The sequence below is a fragment of the Cryptosporidium ubiquitum genome, assembly GCF_001865345.1.
Source record: "Cryptosporidium ubiquitum isolate 39726 chromosome Unknown contig_14, whole genome shotgun sequence".
In the NCBI taxonomy this organism is placed as follows: domain Eukaryota; phylum Apicomplexa; class Conoidasida; order Eucoccidiorida; family Cryptosporidiidae; genus Cryptosporidium; species Cryptosporidium ubiquitum.
This window is the reverse complement of record NW_021639825.1, coordinates 23,440-44,062: the sequence shown is the minus strand read 5'-3', so window position 1 is coordinate 44,062 and position 20,623 is coordinate 23,440. Positions and strand designations below refer to the sequence as shown.

The following is a 20,623-nucleotide window of genomic DNA, read 5'->3' as shown; positions in this document are numbered from 1 at the left end:
TCTGATATAATTGTTCAAATCATATTATTGTTTTAATTGCCTTTTTGACATGTTCCGTTATGTATGCCGTTTTCAGAAAGCCCGCCAAAACGCTAAGAAAAATCCGATACCGAATTTTACAAATGAGTTCCGCGGGAAATTGTTAATGGTTAGTAGCTTAGTCATCAGCTTACTTGAACAATATGTTAATCTTGTGAAGAATATAATTTGGATGTATTATATTTCTCATAATTAAGGACTTTTTAAGAAGTTGAGAATATTGGTAATTGCACTTATTTGAAAGTAAATATTTGATTAGAATTAGAAAACTTCAGCATCTTGATTGTCTTGTTACTTATAGCCAAACTTGAACTATAGGGATTTGGATTAAAGAATGTAAGATTGCAGAGAATTACCGTGTTTGCAAGGGTGATAAAACAAAAATTTTTAATTACGAGGATTTATTAACAAACTATTTCTAATTAAAGTTTTCAATTATAGAAACATTGAAAAGAAATAAAGGTATTTGGCTTTATTAACTTTACTCAACAAAAATAAGATTACAGGTAATTTAGTTGATCTGAAATCCAATACTTGTTCTTAGAGAACCCAAGTTTTTACAGATTAAGAAGACTTTTAATTATAATGAATTTATTCTAAAAATTGAATATTATTCAGAAAGATTCTATTATTACAATGAAATCTGAAGGACTAGAGAACTCAAGTACGGTTAGCATTCCTTACTTTACATCCTTAATTCAATCTGGAGGACTAATCCCCAGACGTGAAAGGCTATATGCTCGCCTAGTATTTATTACATTTGGTATAGCTTCTTTATTTATGTGGAATACATACTTAAGTTGTTATGGAATTCTGAATAAACAATTATTTCCAGAAATGGGATTTATTCAATATGTTCAAACCAGTTATATGACATCTGTATTCATAGGTAACTTAACTATGGTTTTTGGTTTGACTCATATTTTTGATCCTCACCATTGTACTGTAATATTTAATTGTGTTGGTGCATTACAGTCTTCAATCATTTGTCTATCTATATGGTTTCTACACGGTACCTATTGGGGATGCTCTTTAAATATTCTAATTGCAGGACTTGTAGCTTTTAGCTGTGCAATTTTGATACCAGAGACATTTACATTGGCAGCTATTATGCCAGAAAGCTTTTGTTCGGATGTATCTTTAGGGCAAAGTTTCAGTGGAGCAATTACATTTGCTCTGACAATTATTTTGGACATGATAATCCCACACGATATTCAAGGAAGAAAGCTTCTAGTAACCATAATGTTTGCTGCAAGCACAGTTATTTCACTCTTGGCTGCATTTTTGGCTCAATCACTAACTAAATCTCCCTGGAGTTACTCAGCTATTGCTGAAATTCGTAAGAAATCAAATGCAAGCACACTATTATCTGCTAGTCAAAACAGAAATGACTCTCAATTTTCCTATGAAGATTCTCTACTCTCAGTTCCTATTTCCCTTGACACCGAAAATAGTTATGAATGCAGAAGTAGCCATTTGGAAGTAACCAGACAGATTTGGCCACAACTTTATAATATTTTTATGTCTTTTATGGTTACTCTGGCAGTTTTCCCTACAGTTTGTGCGGAATGGGACTTTTTTTTACCTGAAAAATATTCAAATATATTGATGGTGACTTTAGTTGGAATGTTTCATCTTGGGGATATGCTTGGAAGACACGTACCTAAATTTGGGTTCACTATCCCTCCATCTCTTCTTTGGATTCTAACCACTTCCAGGCTCGCTTTTATACCTCTTTATGCAGCCATTAAAAATGCCAGTTATGGATCTTTTCTTGCTTCTATTTGGACTAAAATTATTGTCCAATTTCTCCTGGCATTTACTAATGGTCTTTCTGCATACCTTGCCTTTATTTATGGGCCTGAAACTGTATACTTTAGGCATAATAAAGAAAAGGCATCTTTCCTTCTTGCCATTTATAATGTAGCAGGTATGACAGCTGGTAGCTGGCTTATGAATCTTCTTATATGGGTTAAATACTTTTGATTATTTACTACCCTTAATATGAATAGTAATATTGTATTAATCATAAAGTGACCAATTTCGTCTCTATTTCTATAGTAACTATTCTACTTAGCTTTTTATTCTCATTACAAGGTACATTGTAAGCCTTTATTATGTTGCTAATTATTATAACTGTTAATTATGACTAATGTATTTGTTTCTATTCTAATCTAATAAATAAATAAATATCTACTAGCTTCTAGTTTCTTATTAACTAATTGATCTATTTAAATTTTGGGTACCCCATAATTTTTTCAAAACGGTCCCAAAAATTCCTTTCCCAACCTATCATACATTGTTCAAGACATCCAGGGTTTCCAAATTTATCTAGAGATGGAATTCCTGTCTGAACTAATGCTATCTCAGTGCAGTCATCTTCTCCAATTAGGGGTCTAAACTCAATAACAACCTTTGAATAAACACCTTCTTCCCAAGAGCTAAATCTCCATTTCTGTTCGATTTTTTTATCTTTCTCCAACTTAACATTCAGACCTTCCACTGATCCATTGTATAATGAAAACTTCCCACCCTCTTTGGGATCCTATTGAGAAATTAAAGTGAGTAATGAAAATTTGTTTTAGCGAAACCCACAATTTTATTTTGAATTATAAAACTTACCATTACACATTTACTTCCTAGTGAAAGTCTAGTCAAATCCTGTTCATCCAAGAAACTATTGTACAATACTTTTGGTGGGACTCTAAAAGTTGCGTTACTTTCCACTTTATTCGACATTTTATAATAAGTTTCCAATTTTCTGGAACTAATCTAATAGTACTTGTATTTTATTGTCATGATCAGAAAAAAAAAGTATAACCAAAAAGCCCGCTCAATATAGATATCAGAGAATTAATTATATTGGAGCTGTCTTAAGAACAGAAAACTCAAAAGATAGAAAAAAAAAATCAGCAAGTCAGTGCAAATGACAGTAAATAATGCTGAAGAAATGGAATATATGAAGAAGAGGAGGGTAGGAAGAGAAAATCAAGAGAAAAGCCTGTGGGAGGCAACGGAACAGAAGCAGAAACGCCATGTTAATGTTCAATTTATAGATCCAGATGGCAACAAGGTAGGCGATGAATTCGATATAAACTTGGATGAAACCAATTTAAAGGACTTGACTTCTCTGGTTAATCAGCTTTTGGAGAATGAAGAAGATACTCCTTATAGCTTTTGTCTAAATGATTCAAACTTGGAGGTTTCTTTTTCACTTTCTGAAACATTTGATAAGATAGGAGGGATTTCTACGGAAGATGTGCTTAGGATTGTGTACTATCCAATGACTCCTTTTAAAATTTTGCCGGCCACAAGATGTACTAGCTCTTTACAAGGCCACAAAGATGCAGTTTTATGTTGTTCTTTTAGTCCTGACAGCAATCTTCTTGCAACAGGGTCAGGAGATACAACAGTTAGAATCTGGGATCTTCTTACAGAAACTCCTGAAATGTGCTTAAAAGAGCATTCAAATTGGGTTCTTACCCTGGCATGGTCTCCAGACTCTACCTTATTAGCTTCAGCAGGTATGGACAATATAATTTGTATTTGGAATCCATTTAAAGGAGATAAGGTATTTAGAAAACTTAAAGGCCACTCTAAGGCTGTAGTCTCACTAGCATGGCAACCCTTACATTTGATAGAATATTCTAATGAAATTAAAATGGATGAAGAGGAAAATACTACAGAGCTGGGATCAAATAACTTATATTTACCAAAGTTAATTAGTGCTTCTAAAGATTTTACTTTAAAGATTTGGAATGTGGCAAGTGGAACCATTATTAATACTTTGTCATCTCACACCGAAATGATTACTCATGTTAAATGGACAGGAATAAATCAAGAATATGTTGTTAGCTCTTCTAGAGATACATTAATTAAGGTTTGGAACCCACAGACTGGTCAACTTCTAAGAGATCTTAAAGGTCATGCTCATTGGGTTAACACTCTTGCTTTGAATACTGACTACATAACTAGATCAGCTTGCTACTACCCTAGTGGTAAAAATCTAAAGCTTAACTTTAAATCCTTGCAAGACAAGATTACTGCAGCGAAAAAATCGATCGAGAATTTTAAAAAAAGGTGCAAATTTGAGAGACTTCTTTCAGGATCAGATGACAATACTATGTTTCTCTGGGATCCACTTGGGGAAAATGGAAGAAAACCAATCCACAGGTTAACTGGGCATATTAAGGTTGTAAATCATGTGGCCTTTTCACCTGATGGAAGATATATTGCGTCTGCATCATTTGATAAAACTATTAGGCTCTGGGATGGGCATTCTGGAAAGTTCATTGCTGTCCTCAGAGGCCATGTTGGGCCGGTATATATGGTTTCATGGTCAGTAGATAGTAGGTTGATTGCTTCTGCCTCCAGTGATAGTACCGTCAAAGTTTGGCATGTAAGCTCTAAAAAGCTAAAGGAGGATCTCCCAGGTCATGCTGATGAAGTTTACACTATTGATTGGTCAATAGATGGTTCAAGACTTTCTTCAGGATCCAAAGACTGCATTGTGAAAATCTGGAGGCATTAAATAACCTTTCATATTTTCCTGCCAACAATGCACTTTATTATATTTTTAATATGCTATCACAGGTTAAATACTAGCTATATTTATAGTTTTTTTTCAAATAATATTATTTTATGTCTTTGTTATTCATCTATTTAACTAAAAGAATATTCACTAATATATTTAACTTGTTTCTAAGCTCTCAAGCTCTCAATATGAAAAGAAAACATTCAATAAAAGTAAAACTCCAGTAAATCCAACAGGTTATTGGAGAAAAGTAATAATATTCATATTTATATTTTTCTTAAATTAACTTTTTTTTTCTTTCATTATCTTTTAATAAATTTTGGCGCCAATTGTCAGAATTTACATGAAAAATATAAAATCTAAAAATAGTTTTACAAAAAAAAATTAAGTTAAAAGTGATTACAGTATGTTGAATAAGGATTTGTAAAACAACTTAATAGTCAAACACTGTAACAAATATAAGTAGCTGCTATTGAGATTTAACAATGAAATTGATTATTGTGATATCTCTATTAGTATTATTGATATCCTGTTATTTACCAGATTCTTATGGGGATCAAGGAAGAGATTACCAGTTTAAATATACTGGTTATGTAGCCCCCAGCTTGGATTTATTCTTGAGAGAGTACAATGCTTTTGGTAAATCTGCCAATGAATTTGAATTGGATCAAAAGTTATTACTATTGTTAGATAATCCGGATTGTTGGTATAACCAAAGAGGTAAAAAGGTGATCCTTTTGTTCAACGAAACTAATTTTCCAGAGGAATATGCAATTCTACGTAGCTCTAGCAAGATATTTGGTCCAAATAATAAATTGGAAAATGACTTTTTAGTTTTGGAAGAAGAAGAAGAACGACAAAATTATATGGGCTTTTACGATCAGATGGGAGATACCTATAATTCAGAGATATCAGAAAATACGAGCATTTATAAGAAAATAATGAGTGATGAGGAAGATAAAAACTCTTATTTGGATAGTTATTCGGAAAATAAAATCCCAATTATTAAAGATATGATGTCAGAGGATTTAGAAAAGGAAAAATATAAGTCCAGGATTAGAAGACTTATAAATATGAAAGAAAACACCCTAAAAAGAATATACCAAACTTCTATTGAAATTAAAAATTTGGAAAGTTCTTTTATTATGCAATGTGATTCCCCTGAGTGTAATATATGTAATGACTTCCAATCACATTTAAATAGTAAGTATATCGAGTTAAACAAGTATAAGCATCGATATAAAATGATCATATCTTTATTTAAAGAATTTGTTGACCATTCAAATAAGTTTGATTTTTACCATAACTATGACAAAAATAACTCTGAATGGCAATTAAATAGTGGAGTAAATTATACTCAAGCATGGGAAGATTTTAATAAAAAAAGAGGAAGAATTTATAAAGTAATAAAAAGACCAAATTTTAATATAACAAAAGATGACCATAGAGTGGATCATGAGTCAAACTATAAAGAACTAAAAAAAATGTTAAGTGAATCTGAAAAGGAAATAGATATTCAAATCAAAAATAGTGAAAAGGATAAAATTCCAGGTAATAATGAACGAGCTGAATCAAATATGACTGATTGTACTAAAGAAAAGCTTGAAGAATTAGTTAATAAAAATGAGAAGTTATCACTTTTGATTAGAAGTGTAAAGTTTTTTATTGAGTCTTTATTTGAAAGATCATGTCCCAAGTGTAATATCAAATCATTTAATGGATTCACTAAATTCGGAGATATGCTTGATACACAAATACGTATTCTAAAGTACTATCAATCTCAAAAAATCAAGTTCGAAAATGACATCCAATCTTGTATTTACTTCCTAGAAAACAAAAATATTGAACTAGATGATCATTCTCAATCTATTAAAAGACCTTATGGTTACAAATATAGATATATGCCTCCTAATGAATACAATAGAAAGCTAAACAAAATATTTAAAAAGTATGAGGAATACGAAAAGAATAAGGTAGATCTTGAGAAATTAATTTATGGTTCCACTAAAAATTGGGAAGTACATAATAAAAAGTTATTATGTGATGTTAATAGCTTAGTTTTGATGAGCGAATTATCCAAAGAAATGATAAGCAGAATAATTTCCAGTGAGATTCAAAAGAGGGTATATTTAAGACGAAAAGAATGTCAAACTTGTTCTTATAATGACTGCCAAAGATGTTACGAGAATTATAAGAAACTTAAAAACTTGGAAAGTAACATTAATTCTCAGAATAAACTTTATAAGTCTATTTTAGCTTATTTAGATCTATGTGGTTTTGAGCAAATTTTAATTAGTTCTGAATTCAAGGACTTGAACAAAAACAATGAAATTGAACTAGAGTATTTTGGAAAGGATGGTAGATTATGGTCAGTTGAGAAGTACTTATCTGAGTCTTTTATTAATAGAGTATTGGGATTAGATGGGCAGTTATCACCTTTTCTTAGAGCAAAGGTTCTTGAAAGAATTAAATTCACATTACAAGCATTCATTAAAGTTTTGGAGTTGTCTTACTCGAACATTGACAGAAAAGATTGTAGTTCATGTAAAAATAGGCAATGTAATGATTGTTACTATAAGTTTAAAAAAATTATTGATAATAATACTCAGATTAGAAAATATAACAATCTTTTAAGATTAGTAAACTTTGAGCTAAATAAGTATTTTGTTCAAATAAGGAAAACAAATGTTAAAAGATTAACAAGGGGAAATACGAAAGAATGGATTTTAATTAAAGATAACACTCTTAGAGAATGGCTACCAAACCAACCAGAATTGATTTTGAAATGTGATAAGGAGAGCTACACAGAAGCATTTACTTTTTATAAAGAGATTTCATTCAAGAGAAAACATCTACAAGATATGTCTGAGCATATATATAACTCTATTATAAATAGCAACCTAAAATTCTCTGAGTATCATTTTTCAAAGCAAGTTAAAGAATGGGGATCAATATGGAAAGAGAAAACCTATTATGATGAGGTATTTAGTAACATTGATAGATATCTATCATCATGTGTAAATAAAAATCAGGAATTTAATAGCTCTTTTCATGATTATTTAAACAGAAAATCTGAGATAAAAAATTTATACAAGAGTTTCCAGGAACATAGTGAGAATATTAATTGTTTGATAGAGAAACTAAGGGAAATTCATAGCAAAGGTTACATAGAATGTTCCAGAGCTTTCCAGATTGATTGTTGTAGTAATTTGACTTCTTCAGAAGATATTTATCAAAGATTAAATTCTGAATTTAAAACATTCAAAAGAATTAGAAAAAAGTTGAATTCCTATATATATAATGAACAATTAAATTATTATGATTACAATAAGGAGATTTACGAAAATTACCACAGAAATGAATTTAAAGATCGCTTTTCAAAATATCTAAGTATGAGACCTGAAAAAACAAGAATTAAAAAAAGAATAAAAGAGGATAAATTGGACAAAACTATATTTGAATATCAGGATATTACAAAGTCTCCAATACCAGGAATGAGTAAGTACTTACATGGAAGTAAATCTAGCACAGGTAATGAAGATCAAAATACATTTCAGCTAAATCCAGAATCAGAATTTCAGTGTAGTAAGATAGAAATTTTAGTTTTACAAAAAATAGCATCACTACTGTCGAAAAATCAAACTAGGTTGAAACTTTTAATGGGTTTAAATAGTATAAGATGTGAAATAGAGGAATGTTATAACTGCAAAGTGAGAAGTAAATTTCATGACAAAATAGAAAGAGAACTCAATATTTTAAATAAAGTTTTGAATACTGCAACTGAGCAGTTGAATCAATGTATGTTGGACTCTAGCGAAAATCTGATAACTAAAGAAGATATTATTGAGTTTCAAAGTACATTAATTCAGCTTTCAAAGAAAGAAAGCAGTTTTAACGTTGACTTGAAAAGTTATATATATAAAATTAAAGATTTTCAATGCGAAAAGAAAGAAATTGAAAAAATTTTAGATATTAAACAGGAAAAAAGTATTAAAATATATTTTTGGATAGAAGAAATGTTAACGCAAATACAGACTTCAAATGATGAAGATGAGAATATCAACAATAATTATACTATTTGGACACATCAAGTTATTCAACTCTTAAATTTCTCAATGGTATTAGAAGAGAGATTACAAGAGTGTATTAATACATTAAATATATGTATAGATCATTCTGAAGAGAATGATACTGAATAAGGGCAAATAATGGTAGACTTCGAGATACAAATATATGCAATTAAGGCTTGTTATGAAGAGATCAAAAAAGAACAATAGAGATAGAATAAAATTAAGAAGCTATTGATTAATGATGATTAAGCTATCATATTAATTAATAATCCTAGACATCCAAAGATTAGAGTTCCTCAATTGTTTGACATGAAACAAGTGATTAGTTAATCAAAAATAAGAAAGTCTGTTGAAATCAGAACTCCATATAATATATCCATTCAGAAAATATATATATATAGAATTTACATTCCGAGCTTAGTTCTTAACCAGTGACGCTTCTTGACATTGTATCTGATATCAGTATCGCTTTTCATGCGGAACCAGTGTGGTACAGCTCTGTTTTGCTTCATCTTCTTTCCAAGACGCTTTTTTAACATGAAACCTTTGTTTGCTCCCATTTTGTTAACCTTTTATTGTAGAAAATTTAAAAAGTAATTTGTAGAAATAAACGAGTTAAACAATAGAAAGTTTTTGTTTATGATATTATATATTTATCGTAATTTGTACAGCTTTATTAAATAGTAATAATAATAATAATATATTATTTAATTAGTTCATTAATTAATAAGTTGATTATTAATATATGGGCGCCAAATTGTCCTAAGACAAAAAATGGCAAATACCGTATCGCCGTGGCTTTGTCTCGTCTCGTTACTAATAAAAAAAGTAAAAATGATGTCATGCAGATCTTGAGTGTGAGCTAAAACAGGTAAAAGTAAAATTGAATGATGAGTAGGAGTTAAATAATAATAAACTAATTATTGAATACTATAAAAATATTATATAGTGAAATTAATGATATAAATAAAAGCAGATTTGTACTGTTAGTAAATACAAAAAAAAACGAATGCGACTTCTTTTTTATACCTCAGTAGAAATAACCTCCTGGATAGTTTCAAGTTCAATTTCGATAACTTCTTCTTGTTCTTCCCATTGTAGAGATTCAAGAAGAGTTTCTTTCGCTGCAAGCCATTCCTTGTAGGGAGGTTGCTGAACCTTCCAATCATGAATCTTCTGAAGAATGGCATTGAATTCATCCTCATTTACCTTTCTCTTTTGGAGGAAAACATTTCTCTTTTCAGATCTAACTGCTTCGTCCTCAGCATCAAACTTTTTACTGTAATCCTTAAGTTTTTTCGGAATTTCATCAAACTTCTTTTGTGAAAGTAGAGAAGGAGGATGAGGTCTCCATATAAATTGGTAGAATGTTTCTAAAGGAGAGTTGTAAAGTTGTCTACCCTGAAAAGACCAAACGATGAAACCTGTTTCTGTGCTGTACTTATATGCACCTTCGGCTAACTTAGATTGGAAAGCCGTTGTAACATATCTACCAGTAGGATCCCATTGGATCCAGTTACACATAAAGTGCTCATCTTTTTGTAGGATATCAAATTTGTTTTCATTTGTGAGTTGACAGAATGTCAAGTTTCCTCCAGAGCCTCCCAAAACGAAATAACTACCAAGTGGGCTCCATTTAATTGTATCAACGGGTGATGTTAAATAATAAGAACATACAAAGTCAGTTTGTGTGGCATTTACTTGGTAAAATCTCAGTGTTTGGGATCTTGTTACATCATCCACAACTACAATAGCAAATCTGTTTGATGATTCCCAGGATAGGCACTTAACAGTAACACCTTCAATGTGAACAGTATCAACTGGTACATTTTTCTCCTTGACTCTAAAAATCTCAAGTTGAGTATATTCTTTTTTTGCTTTTTTACCAGCTTTTCTAGAAACTAGAGCTTTAAGACACATATACTGACCTTTTGGTTGCCAGTGAACAGATGCCTCTCTAACATTGAATACATTTTTTATTGCCAACTCTTTTCTATTTTTAATTGAAAGTAAAGTAAGTCTACCAGGTGTGTCTCCTCTTTCTGGACACCAAATTGAAAGGTTGTCTTCTTCAGGAGACCAATCAAAAAACTGAAGTGGGTACTTTAATGGGTTTTTATTACCAGTAGAAGGATCTTCTACTAAGGTCATATTAGAAGATTCATAGACAAAAAGTTCTCCCTTGTCTGAGCAATGAGCGAGATAATTTCCGGTTGGACTCCAGAGGAAATGCAGATCATTATCAGATACATTATTATTAAGTGCCATTGTTGGTGTGGAAAAGCATCTCAATAGTCTTCCAGAAAGAACATGCCATACTTTCACAGCCTTATCAAATCTAGAATCTGGTGAAGAACCATCCCATGTTAGTAAGTACTCTTCATTGGGGCTAAAATCAATGAATTTAACATCTTTGTGTTCAAATCTAACCTTCTTATCCCAATTATCACCTCCCCAAAGTGCAACTCCTTGACGATGGAATGTAACCAAATAAGAACCCATAGGACTCCATTGTACAGAAAAATCTGTCCAAACTCTTTTTCCTCCTTTTGCTCTTTCACCATCATAAATTAATTCGGGAATTCTTTGAATAGAGTCAAATGAATAAATTTCGGTTGCACTTTGATATCTAATAACGAATTGCTCTCTACATCTTGGCCCCATTAACCAATTTCTTAAATCATTTCTACTGAAAAGAGTTGGTGGTGGGTATAGAGTCTCAAAATGTCCTGGGGCAGATTCATCTTGTTCAATAATTCTTTTAATATCATCAAACATAACAGTATTAAATCTTGTATGTTTATCAAACGGTGCTTTTGAAAGTGCTTGGCAGACTGTTTCTGCTTGGAATGAATTTGAAAATGTTAATATAGCAACTCCTTTAGTATTACCATCTTCATCCTGTGGTATATCAAGTAAAAAGTTTTCGTCGTATTCTACTCTCATCATCCTGAGGGTTTGATTAATAATTGTCCTAAGAGCCTTAAGAAATCTTTCATACTTATCTGAGCCTATACATGGCAACCCAAAAACAGCGAAGCTTTTTGAAAACGAGTCAGATAAAGTTAGTGGCTCTTCTATTGCATTACATTTCTTAGAGATATATTCTTCAGTCTCTTCTCCATCGTATGTAGAATCACTCAAATACTCCAGAAGATCAATATCTTCACCTAATTCTTCACGAGTTACTTTAAACATAATTCATATGCATATATTTGCCTCTTTAATTCGCGTAATTACTAAGAGTCAGAGCTTAGATTCTTCTTGTATATAAGTGTAATTTTATGCACCAAAGTACTAGTACTGAAGTATATTTAAACTTTTTTAATAACTCTTCCTTCCAGAAAAAAAAGCAAGGCTTTATGTCAAATTTCTTTTTCCTTTATTACGTCTCATAAATTTACTTTAAAATACAACAAAAAAAAAATTAATAATTTGGCGCCTAAATAATAAATAGAGTATTATTGAAAAGAAATATTAATGTAAAAACGGAAATATATTTCTTCTTGCAAAAAAATGTTCGGTTAATCTAATATATATTTACTATATTGATTGAACTATTTTTGAAAGAGTTGTACTGATTTACTTTGATAAAACGATAATTATATGAAATATATTTGTCTAATAATTTAAGGTCAACTATCTGAATAATTCGATATAATGTGTGAAAATATGTATTTAATTAGAGTATACTAATGTTTATTCTAGGGGAGGAATGTTGTTTGATAGTGAATAAATGTATATGTAAATTGTCAAACTTATTAATATAAAGGATTTGTATAGATTACTTTTTTTTTCTTTTATTTTTTTAATTTTTCTTTAATAAATATTGCTAAGATCACTCAGCAACTCTAGCTAATAAAATTTCGGCTGCTTCTGAAACATCTCTGTTGTTGCTTTTTGTAAGAACCTGTAGCTTCTCAACAACTCCACATTTTCGAATAGCTCTAGTATATTCTAGTAATTCTTCATTTTGATCAATAATTAAATCTTCTATATGATACACTGCTTCAAGAGGAGTATACCAACTTTCTGGTTTATCGACGTTTTTTGTAGGAGGAGTAAGAAGATTTACTAATACCGTAATTCCACCGAGTCTCATAAATTCTTTTCTTTGGTTAAGTCCTAATATGAAGATATTTCTTGCTGTTTGTGCAGATGCTGCTCTTAACCCATCTATTTCGCTTGACATGCATTTCACTAGATATGGTAATACTCCACATTCAAACATTACATTACAACATTCAACATTATTAACACTCAGAAATGAAAGTGCTACAATTGCACCGTCAATTCTATCTTCCTCTTTACTTTTAAGTAACTCTAATAAACCTTGTATTCCTCCTTTTTTTCTAATTTCATCTTTAAGCTCCGGCTGACTGTCTCTTGCAGCAAGAATTGCCAACTGAGTTGCAGCTAATGCTCCAACAGTTTTAGGATCGGCCGCCCAAGGATGCATTGGCTCATCTAACTTATCTATTGGTTGGGTTGAAGATAATAGATTAATAAATTCTTGTATATCATTTTTGTCATATGCCAAATCAAACCTAGAAATATCATCACCTAAAGCCTCATTTCTATTCATCTTTTCTTGAGCTAACTTTTTTGCCTCCTCATTTTCTCTTCCAGAACAGCATCCTGATGAAAGAGAATTACCCATTTTGATGATTATTTCTTCAGTTTTGTTTTTAAGGAAAAAACTTTACTTGTGAAAAAAGTTGATTTGATCACAAATTAATACACCTATATTTATATTATTAACTGTAAATATGTTAATACTAAAAGTAATAGATGATCTTGGGCTATCAAGCTGAAAATGTATATGTAGAATTCGTTTTTAAGGGAAAAAGACCAATTTTAATACCCAATATTAAATTATTATTGTTAAAACAACAATAATGATAATAAAGGACTAAGTCGCTTATAGTATCCTTATATTTATCTTTACCGTAATTTATTATTATCTCTTCCAAGTAACATTATTTTATACTTGTTCTTTTTTTCTCTTAGATGGTAACTTTGCCCAAGACGTCATGTCTACCAATATTGCATGCAGCTAAAATATGTTGGTAAAAGATGAAAAAAAAAGGAAAAAAGATGATAAAAAAAATATAATTAATTGGTAAGCAATAAAATTAAAAGTTTGTAAAAATATAGAATTTGTAGTTGCTAGCTTATAGTAAAAAAAAACTAGCGTATTTAGTTAGTTATGGCAAAGAAAATTCACTCTTGATTTGAATTTGTAGATCATGTAAGCTATTATTATTCCAAAAAACTTTGTCTGCGAGTTCACACTTAGTTTCTAAACTCATCTGCGAGTCAATCATGTTTTCTGCTAGAGTTCTAGTACAGAAATCTCTCTCCATTAAGTACTTAATTTGCTGTTCTCTATTTGTAAATACTACATAAATTGGTGAGCATATCCACGTAAAAACTTTGCTTTCAAAAAGCAAAGGAGATACAAGAACGGTCTTAACATTCCTAAATCTTGTAAATAGAATAAACACTCTGTGATAAAAAATCTCATATAAGGTAGCAGAAAAGATTCTGGAATGTGTAATCTTGTTCAATTTTTTTCTTTTTAGTGGATCCTCGAAAACTATAGATCTAAGAAGCTTCCTATTCAAGCTCCCATCTTCGTTTGCTAATTTATCACCAAATTCTTTCAATATGTCACTATTTTGAAATTGATTAATTAAAGGTAAATATGAAATATTCATTTAGTAATGAGGCTCCAACAAGTAATATATTATACTTGGTTTCAAGTATATTAAACATTAAAATACCAAACCAAGTTAAAATATAAAACTTACTAATAAGCAGGCTTTCCAATATCTACAATTTTTCTTGAAATTATATCCATGTCAATGATCACAAAGTTATTTTCTTTTAAAAAATTTGAAACTTGTGTTTTACCACACGCAATTCCTCCAGTAATACAAGGGATCACGATTCTATGAATAAGTAAGCAAATTATTGAATTGAAAAAAACCTTAAGAAAATTGTTATTAAATATATACGACTATATTTTTCAATTATAAAATTATGTTATTTCCAAATGTTTTTTATCATTGTTTTTATAAGGTTTATTAGAGAAGTTATTAAATGATTTTTAATAATGCCCTCAGAATAGAGCTTAAGTATTATTAATTTGTTTCATAACAAACTTACCAAAAGATTTACTGGTATTGCCAGAAATAGTAATATTAGTTCAGATTTAGTCACTTTTTTGCATTTTACTACTAAAAAATAATACAGTATATTTGTGAATATCGAATCTAGAAACAAGAATAAAATATTCAAATACATATATTACTCTTCTTAAAAATTAATTTTTGTATAAAAAAACTTGGTACTATTCTAAAGTAAATAAATCAAATATATAAGCTTTCCAAAATAATTTTCTTTTTATTTTATACAGTAATAAGAAAATCATAAACATGTCATAAATTTTAATAATTTGTGAGACAGGAACTAATTATTTTTACCGCCAATATTTATAATAATAAAATGAAAAAACAAAATAAAATAATATTTTAAGAAATAATTATTGCATGTACTTAAATTAACAAGAATTATAGTTGAAAATTTATATTTTTCAAAATTCTAGATTTTAAAGATTTGCTTTAAAATTCCAAATTTATGACGTAACTTTTTGTAATACATCAATCTTTTACTAACCTGATATATTTATTTCTTTTCAAGTATATATTATTGACAAAACATTGTATATTTTTGTTAGTATCTATCAAAAAAATCTGTGTGAATCATAATTAGTTTATTTTCTGAGCAAATTATTTTATTAGGTACAATAAAAGTAGTCATTGGTGTCATTCAAGACTTCTAAACAATATGGGGAATTGTAATATATAGCTAATAATATGGATTCAAATTTGTTACCCAGTAGTAATATTTCTTTAAATTGTTTACTTTATTATTCTTCAATAATTTTGTTTATGGTAACCAATATTAAATATTTTTAACTTGAATATATCTTATAAATTAATTTATACTACATATCCAGCCAATTTATTAACAAAGTTATATTAGAATTTTAGATCATTCCAATATAAAAATACTAAAATAATAGAATTTGTTTCAAGAAAAAAAAAATCATTATATATCTATTATTTTCTATTGTTTAAGATTTGTTACTAAATAATACAAATTTAATCATTTTTGTTTTGTTTAAGAACTGTTAGGTAGATGACAATAAATGAATACAAGGGAAAACATAAGTATGATTTTATTTTTGCTATCAAATGCCACTTTAGTAACATTTGATTTTTCACTTAAATATTAAAAATTGAAGATGATCAAAACAAAGAATATTTCACATGTTTTTTTTCAAAGTTATTAGGTAGAGGAGAATCGTACAATATTTTACTTTAAAAATTATTAACATTGCAAAAAAAAAAAAATACATGAACTGGTTCTAACATAGAACAATCTTTAATATTTATGTCCCAATTATATATAAAAATTAGGAAGCGACTGGCATGTCACAAACCGAGAATAGTTTTTGAAAAAATAACATTTAGCGTAGCAAGAGAAAACACACTAACTTTAGGGTACAAAACCATTAAACATATATAAATATTACAGTGAATACAATTTGGACAAATCAAGTGGACTTTTTCATCTATCTATTCAATAATATAGGAACAGAAGAAAAAAAGGTCATTTATCATTAATCGTACCAAAACATTTATCTTAGAAAAGTCTCCATTTCCAATTAAAGTATTTAGTTCTCATTCAGTTTTTTTTTGCCAAAAAGTATGAAGTCAACGGCAATTTAGAATTTTCAATATTTGTAAAGATTTGTGTCTTCACTTAGTTTGTGATCTTCGCCTTTTAATATATCAGACATTCTAGGGGAATACGTATAAGAGGGGCAAAAACATCTAAATAAATGGTACGTATGGCACTCGATAAAAAGTTCAACATAAAAAGGAATGATCCAAATATAATAGGATCTGAATAAAATCAGATCCATAATTCATTCTCGTTTCGCATTTTGCTTTTTTTTTCTTACTAGACTAGGAAGACATGCTTGTTAATAGAACGACCCTATTAATTGCGACCTTAATTCTCATACTTTCTTTGTTTGATTGCGGACAATATGAGTTAAAGAACAGTTTCGAGATAAAAACTACTATTTCTTTCATTAATTTAAGAGCGTCCAGATTCCGGAAACTTTTGGGTAGGTGTTTTGGTTGTTGCGGAGGAAAATGCAAGAGAAAGGGAGGCAGAGGAAAAAAGAAAACGTTTCCTACCCTACCACCACCACCGGCCCGTTCGTGCTTGAAGAAAAAAAACGGATTTAATGGCACTGGTGAATCATGCCAATCTTCAGAAGGTGGTGCTGGACGAGAGAAGCCCAGGAAACAAGTGAGATTTAGTACAGGAGGAATGCGATCTATACCTGGAGGGTTGCCTTCTCCAACTGCGCCACCACTTAGGGTGATGATGGGATTAGAAAAGCCCACACCTTTAAGAAATAGGAGTGAAGATTGAAAAAAATCCGAGGAATTTGTTCTCTCAAATTGATGAGTCAATCCTGTAGCATTCGAGGTTGATTGAGTGCTCTAAATAAATCCAAGACCAGACAATTATTGTGCGAAATTTGTCTAAATCGAGCTTTTCATCAATGCTATATTACTTTGTCGCACTCCCATCTCTATATTTGCTATGGTGGAAACGCAGTTCAATCTACAGACTAGGCTGTGTTATGTTGCCCCTACGACTAATTTTTTGTTCTTTTCCTTTAAATTACTCCAATTGGTTTTCTAATCTGAGATGAGCCTTGAGTTGTTCACATCTACATATATTCTAATTACTCTTGTAATTAATGGGTTTCAATAAGTATTTAAATAACTTGTAATTTTCAGCAAGTATGAGAGCTAAACTACATAATATTCTACCCATTCAGTTCTATATATAAATTAAAAATTTCCAATTCTCGATTTATTCTGATATACAAAACAAGTGTTAACATATATACAGAGCCAGACCAAACATTAAAATAAGTAATTCAGTCATCCAAAGAGTTTTTCTTTCCCCTACAAAGAATGGTTACTTAGTTTAATGAGCACGAGTGAAATCTGGTTATTATTCCTATTCTATAAGTATAGAAACCTCATTTGTTCAAACATAAATTAACGTATTTTAGAAAAAAAGACTTCACATATCATTAAGTTGCTTTAATAACCAGAAATTGGTTGATAATGAAATCCAAAGTCATTTTGCAATTATTATAATTAATAACTTCAATAAATTATAATTTATTGTACTTGGTAAATGGGATAAATGTACAGTTGCACAAATCCTTAAACAGACATTTTGTTTATTTTAGCATTCTTAAATATAAAACAGTAATAAACTTGGATGATTAATTTGGTATTGTAATTAATTGTTTAAGATAAACGCGCTAGGGGTTAACCTCAGATCCAAAAGTTTTTTAAATTAAAAAATAAAGTTAGTAACATAATTGCCAAATCCACAAGTAATAAATAGCATTATTAGGATAATTACAACTAAAAAGACAATAACTATCCATATTGTCTTCAAATACCGCCACTAGCAATGTATTATTTAAATGCTTTTCAACATATTATCTTAATACTGATTAAATAAATATTAGCCTAAAATATTTAACAGAGAGAATGCGGGTAACTCTAAAATCAATTTTATTTTATTCTTTTTCTGTTAGTTCAAAATTTACCAATATTGGAATAAATTCATTAAAATGCGTCTTGTAAATTTTTTATTCATAACTATTCTTCTTATTTCAATCGCCAACTTTGTCCCATCAATCAACAAAGGAAGCAATCTTCAGGTGCGTGATCTTTCACTTTTACAGGTCAGAGTCCCTGGTTGTTTAAGAGGATTTTTATGTTGTTGCTCATCTTCCAATGATGAAGAACTTGATCTTGAAGCTACACGTAATGGACAGAGCACTAGAGAACCAGTATCTACAGTCAGTTTCGTTGGTAGTAACGGATTAATGCTTATTAATCATGGCTTTGATCCAGAGGAAACAAATGCAGAATCTGATTCTTCTTCTTGTTGTTGTTGTTCTTCTTCTTCCAAATCCTCGTCTAGTTCAAGCTCACATAGTGGTAAACTCGAATTTCCTCAAAATGGAGAATTATCTTTTGAACCAGAAACCAGTACATTTAGAGGATTTACATTAACCATGACAGTTCGTCCACCATCACCACCCGTAGAAACTGACCCCGAAGACGACAACAGTGATGATTCGTAAATATAAATTGTAAGGGTTGTAAATGCAATTATTTTAAATATAAAAAAAAATGTTAAAGGCAATGAACAAGTTATTTTCTAAATACAGAATTGCAGAGATGATTGAAATTGTGATCTTTGCGTGTAAATATTGTAAGACTCATTTTTTTTCTAATGTAAGTTGTAGTGATGAGTGTAATTAGAACTAAAGGTTAAATAAATTTGTTTATTGAATAAACGGTTTTTATTTTTGTTGTTTGCGAAATCAAGTGGGGTTTTAACTGATTTCTTTCTTTCTTTCTTTAATTTAGAGAGATTTGTTGGATTTTTGTTAGGTTTCAATAATATATATTTAAATAATTACTACTCCCTCCTTTATAAAGATTTTGGGCATATTGCGCAAATAAATTATTTTTTTATTTCCCAGTGCACCTTTCCGCCTATTTGGAGGGAAGAAAATTAAAAGATTGTACGTACCGGTATGTACTTTTTTTTATAACGTATAGATAAGGAACTATTAATTCATATACTTTTAATCAATATTTTAATATATATATATATTAAAAAGACCTTCCATATCTCAAATCTTTAATTAACTACACAAAAACACGTTACAACCTTTTTTTTGTTCGATCACTTTAATCATTTATGTTAATTTTTTTTAAAATAAAATATTCAAGATGTATCTAAACAATTATTTGGTGTTGATCATATCTACACTTACTTTCTCTTTATTTTTCTTCGAGCACAATACTGAGAAGAGTTTTTTAACAAGAGAAGTTTCACTTATAAGAGTTAAAAATGAAACGCCTTCAAGTACTGGCCCTGGTACTAACAGCCCCACTGAACCGGGGCCGACCGGAAGACCAGGATCCCGACCAACACTTAGACCTCTATCGTCATCCTCCCCCCTCCCCATACCGAGCCAGGAAACTCGCCCTGGCCCACATCATCATCATCATCACCACCATCATCATCATCATCCACATCACCATCCACATCCGGACCCCAGTCCCAGCCCTGGTCCTAGCCCCTTACCACCTCGACCCCCACCCTCTACTAAGCACACTTGGCTTAGACGTGCCCTAGCTTATCCAGCTCCTAGTCCATCTGAGTCAGGCCCATCTTCACCATCGGAATCAAGTCAGAGTTCCTCCGAGGATTCCTCTGAGGAAGAGGAAGAAAAGGAAGAAGAGGAAGAAGAGGAAGAAGAGAAAGATGAATCAGATTCAGAACGACGTCAAAAAGGAAGGCTAACAAGGGGAGGTGGTAGAGGAAGAGGAAGAGGAAGAGGGAGAGGAAGTGGAAGAGGAGGTAGTAGAGAAAGAGGAAGTAGTAAAGGAAAAGGAAGAGGAAGTAGAAGAGGAAGAGGAAGTAGTAAAGGAAGAGGAAGAGGAAGGGGAAGACAATCTTCAACAGATGGAGGTTCAGGTCAAGGGCCAGAGGGGTCAGAGGGGCCAGGGGATAATGAAGGTATTTTTAAATTGGATGATTTGGAATAGAGGTATTATCTGAGAATAGATGAGTTTTTATAATTCGGTTTGATCTGCAGATGTGTTTTATCTGGCGAATGAAGGTTTTCGTTAAATTGGCTTCATTGTAGTTTAATTCTTTGAAGAATGGAGTTGTGTAATATAGCTTGATTTAACGATGCTTTATTTAGCAAATTAAGATCTTAAATTGGTTTTATTTTTATTTGGTTTTTTTTTGGAGAAAAAAAATATAGTTTTTTTTG

At 30.5% G+C, this 20,623-nt stretch overlaps 10 protein-coding genes across 10 annotated transcripts; 6 read left to right on the top strand and 4 right to left on the bottom strand.

The window, feature by feature from the left end:
* Nucleotides 1–675: 675 nt before the first annotated feature.
* cubi_00396 (nucleoside binding domain-containing protein) lies at nucleotides 676–2,025 on the top strand (the record flags this gene model as incomplete). The annotated part of the gene is made up of 1 exon (XM_029017410.1): nucleotides 676–2,025. The coding sequence occupies one exon, from the start codon at nucleotides 676–678 to the stop codon at nucleotides 2,023–2,025; it is 1,350 nt and encodes a 449-aa protein (XP_028873899.1).
* A 241-nt stretch (nucleotides 2,026–2,266) lies between these two features.
* On the bottom strand, nucleotides 2,267–2,778 carry cubi_00395 (uncharacterized protein; the record flags this gene model as incomplete). The annotated part of the gene is made up of 2 exons (XM_029017409.1): nucleotides 2,267–2,584; nucleotides 2,662–2,778. 2 exons carry the CDS (start codon nucleotides 2,776–2,778, stop codon nucleotides 2,267–2,269), a joined length of 435 nt encoding a protein of 144 aa, XP_028873898.1.
* Nucleotides 2,779–2,965: 187 nt separating this feature from the next.
* cubi_00394 (uncharacterized protein) lies at nucleotides 2,966–4,570 on the top strand (the record flags this gene model as incomplete). Its single annotated transcript, XM_029017408.1, has 1 exon — nucleotides 2,966–4,570. The coding sequence occupies one exon, from the start codon at nucleotides 2,966–2,968 to the stop codon at nucleotides 4,568–4,570; it is 1,605 nt and encodes a 534-aa protein (XP_028873897.1).
* A 488-nt stretch (nucleotides 4,571–5,058) lies between these two features.
* On the top strand, nucleotides 5,059–8,772 carry cubi_00393 (uncharacterized protein; the record flags this gene model as incomplete). Its single annotated transcript, XM_029017407.1, has 1 exon — nucleotides 5,059–8,772. The coding sequence occupies one exon, from the start codon at nucleotides 5,059–5,061 to the stop codon at nucleotides 8,770–8,772; it is 3,714 nt and encodes a 1,237-aa protein (XP_028873896.1).
* Nucleotides 8,773–9,666: 894 nt separating this feature from the next.
* Nucleotides 9,667–11,841, bottom strand: cubi_00392 (uncharacterized protein; the record flags this gene model as incomplete). The annotated part of the gene is made up of 1 exon (XM_029017406.1): nucleotides 9,667–11,841. The coding sequence occupies one exon, from the start codon at nucleotides 11,839–11,841 to the stop codon at nucleotides 9,667–9,669; it is 2,175 nt and encodes a 724-aa protein (XP_028873895.1).
* Nucleotides 11,842–12,481: 640 nt separating this feature from the next.
* On the bottom strand, nucleotides 12,482–13,303 carry cubi_00391 (ARM repeats-containing protein; the record flags this gene model as incomplete). The annotated part of the gene is made up of 1 exon (XM_029017405.1): nucleotides 12,482–13,303. The coding sequence occupies one exon, from the start codon at nucleotides 13,301–13,303 to the stop codon at nucleotides 12,482–12,484; it is 822 nt and encodes a 273-aa protein (XP_028873894.1).
* Nucleotides 13,304–13,850: 547 nt separating this feature from the next.
* On the bottom strand, nucleotides 13,851–14,363 carry cubi_00390 (dephospho-kinase; the record flags this gene model as incomplete). The annotated part of the gene is made up of 1 exon (XM_029017404.1): nucleotides 13,851–14,363. The coding sequence occupies one exon, from the start codon at nucleotides 14,361–14,363 to the stop codon at nucleotides 13,851–13,853; it is 513 nt and encodes a 170-aa protein (XP_028873893.1).
* A 2,329-nt stretch (nucleotides 14,364–16,692) lies between these two features.
* Nucleotides 16,693–17,160, top strand: cubi_00389 (uncharacterized protein; the record flags this gene model as incomplete). Its single annotated transcript, XM_029017403.1, has 1 exon — nucleotides 16,693–17,160. One exon carries the CDS (start codon nucleotides 16,693–16,695, stop codon nucleotides 17,158–17,160), a length of 468 nt encoding a protein of 155 aa, XP_028873892.1.
* Nucleotides 17,161–18,391: 1,231 nt separating this feature from the next.
* cubi_00388 (uncharacterized protein) lies at nucleotides 18,392–18,910 on the top strand (the record flags this gene model as incomplete). Its single annotated transcript, XM_029017402.1, has 1 exon — nucleotides 18,392–18,910. One exon carries the CDS (start codon nucleotides 18,392–18,394, stop codon nucleotides 18,908–18,910), a length of 519 nt encoding a protein of 172 aa, XP_028873891.1.
* Nucleotides 18,911–19,568: 658 nt separating this feature from the next.
* Nucleotides 19,569–20,390, top strand: cubi_00387 (uncharacterized protein; the record flags this gene model as incomplete). Its single annotated transcript, XM_029017401.1, has 1 exon — nucleotides 19,569–20,390. One exon carries the CDS (start codon nucleotides 19,569–19,571, stop codon nucleotides 20,388–20,390), a length of 822 nt encoding a protein of 273 aa, XP_028873890.1.
* Nucleotides 20,391–20,623: the final 233 nt, after the last annotated feature.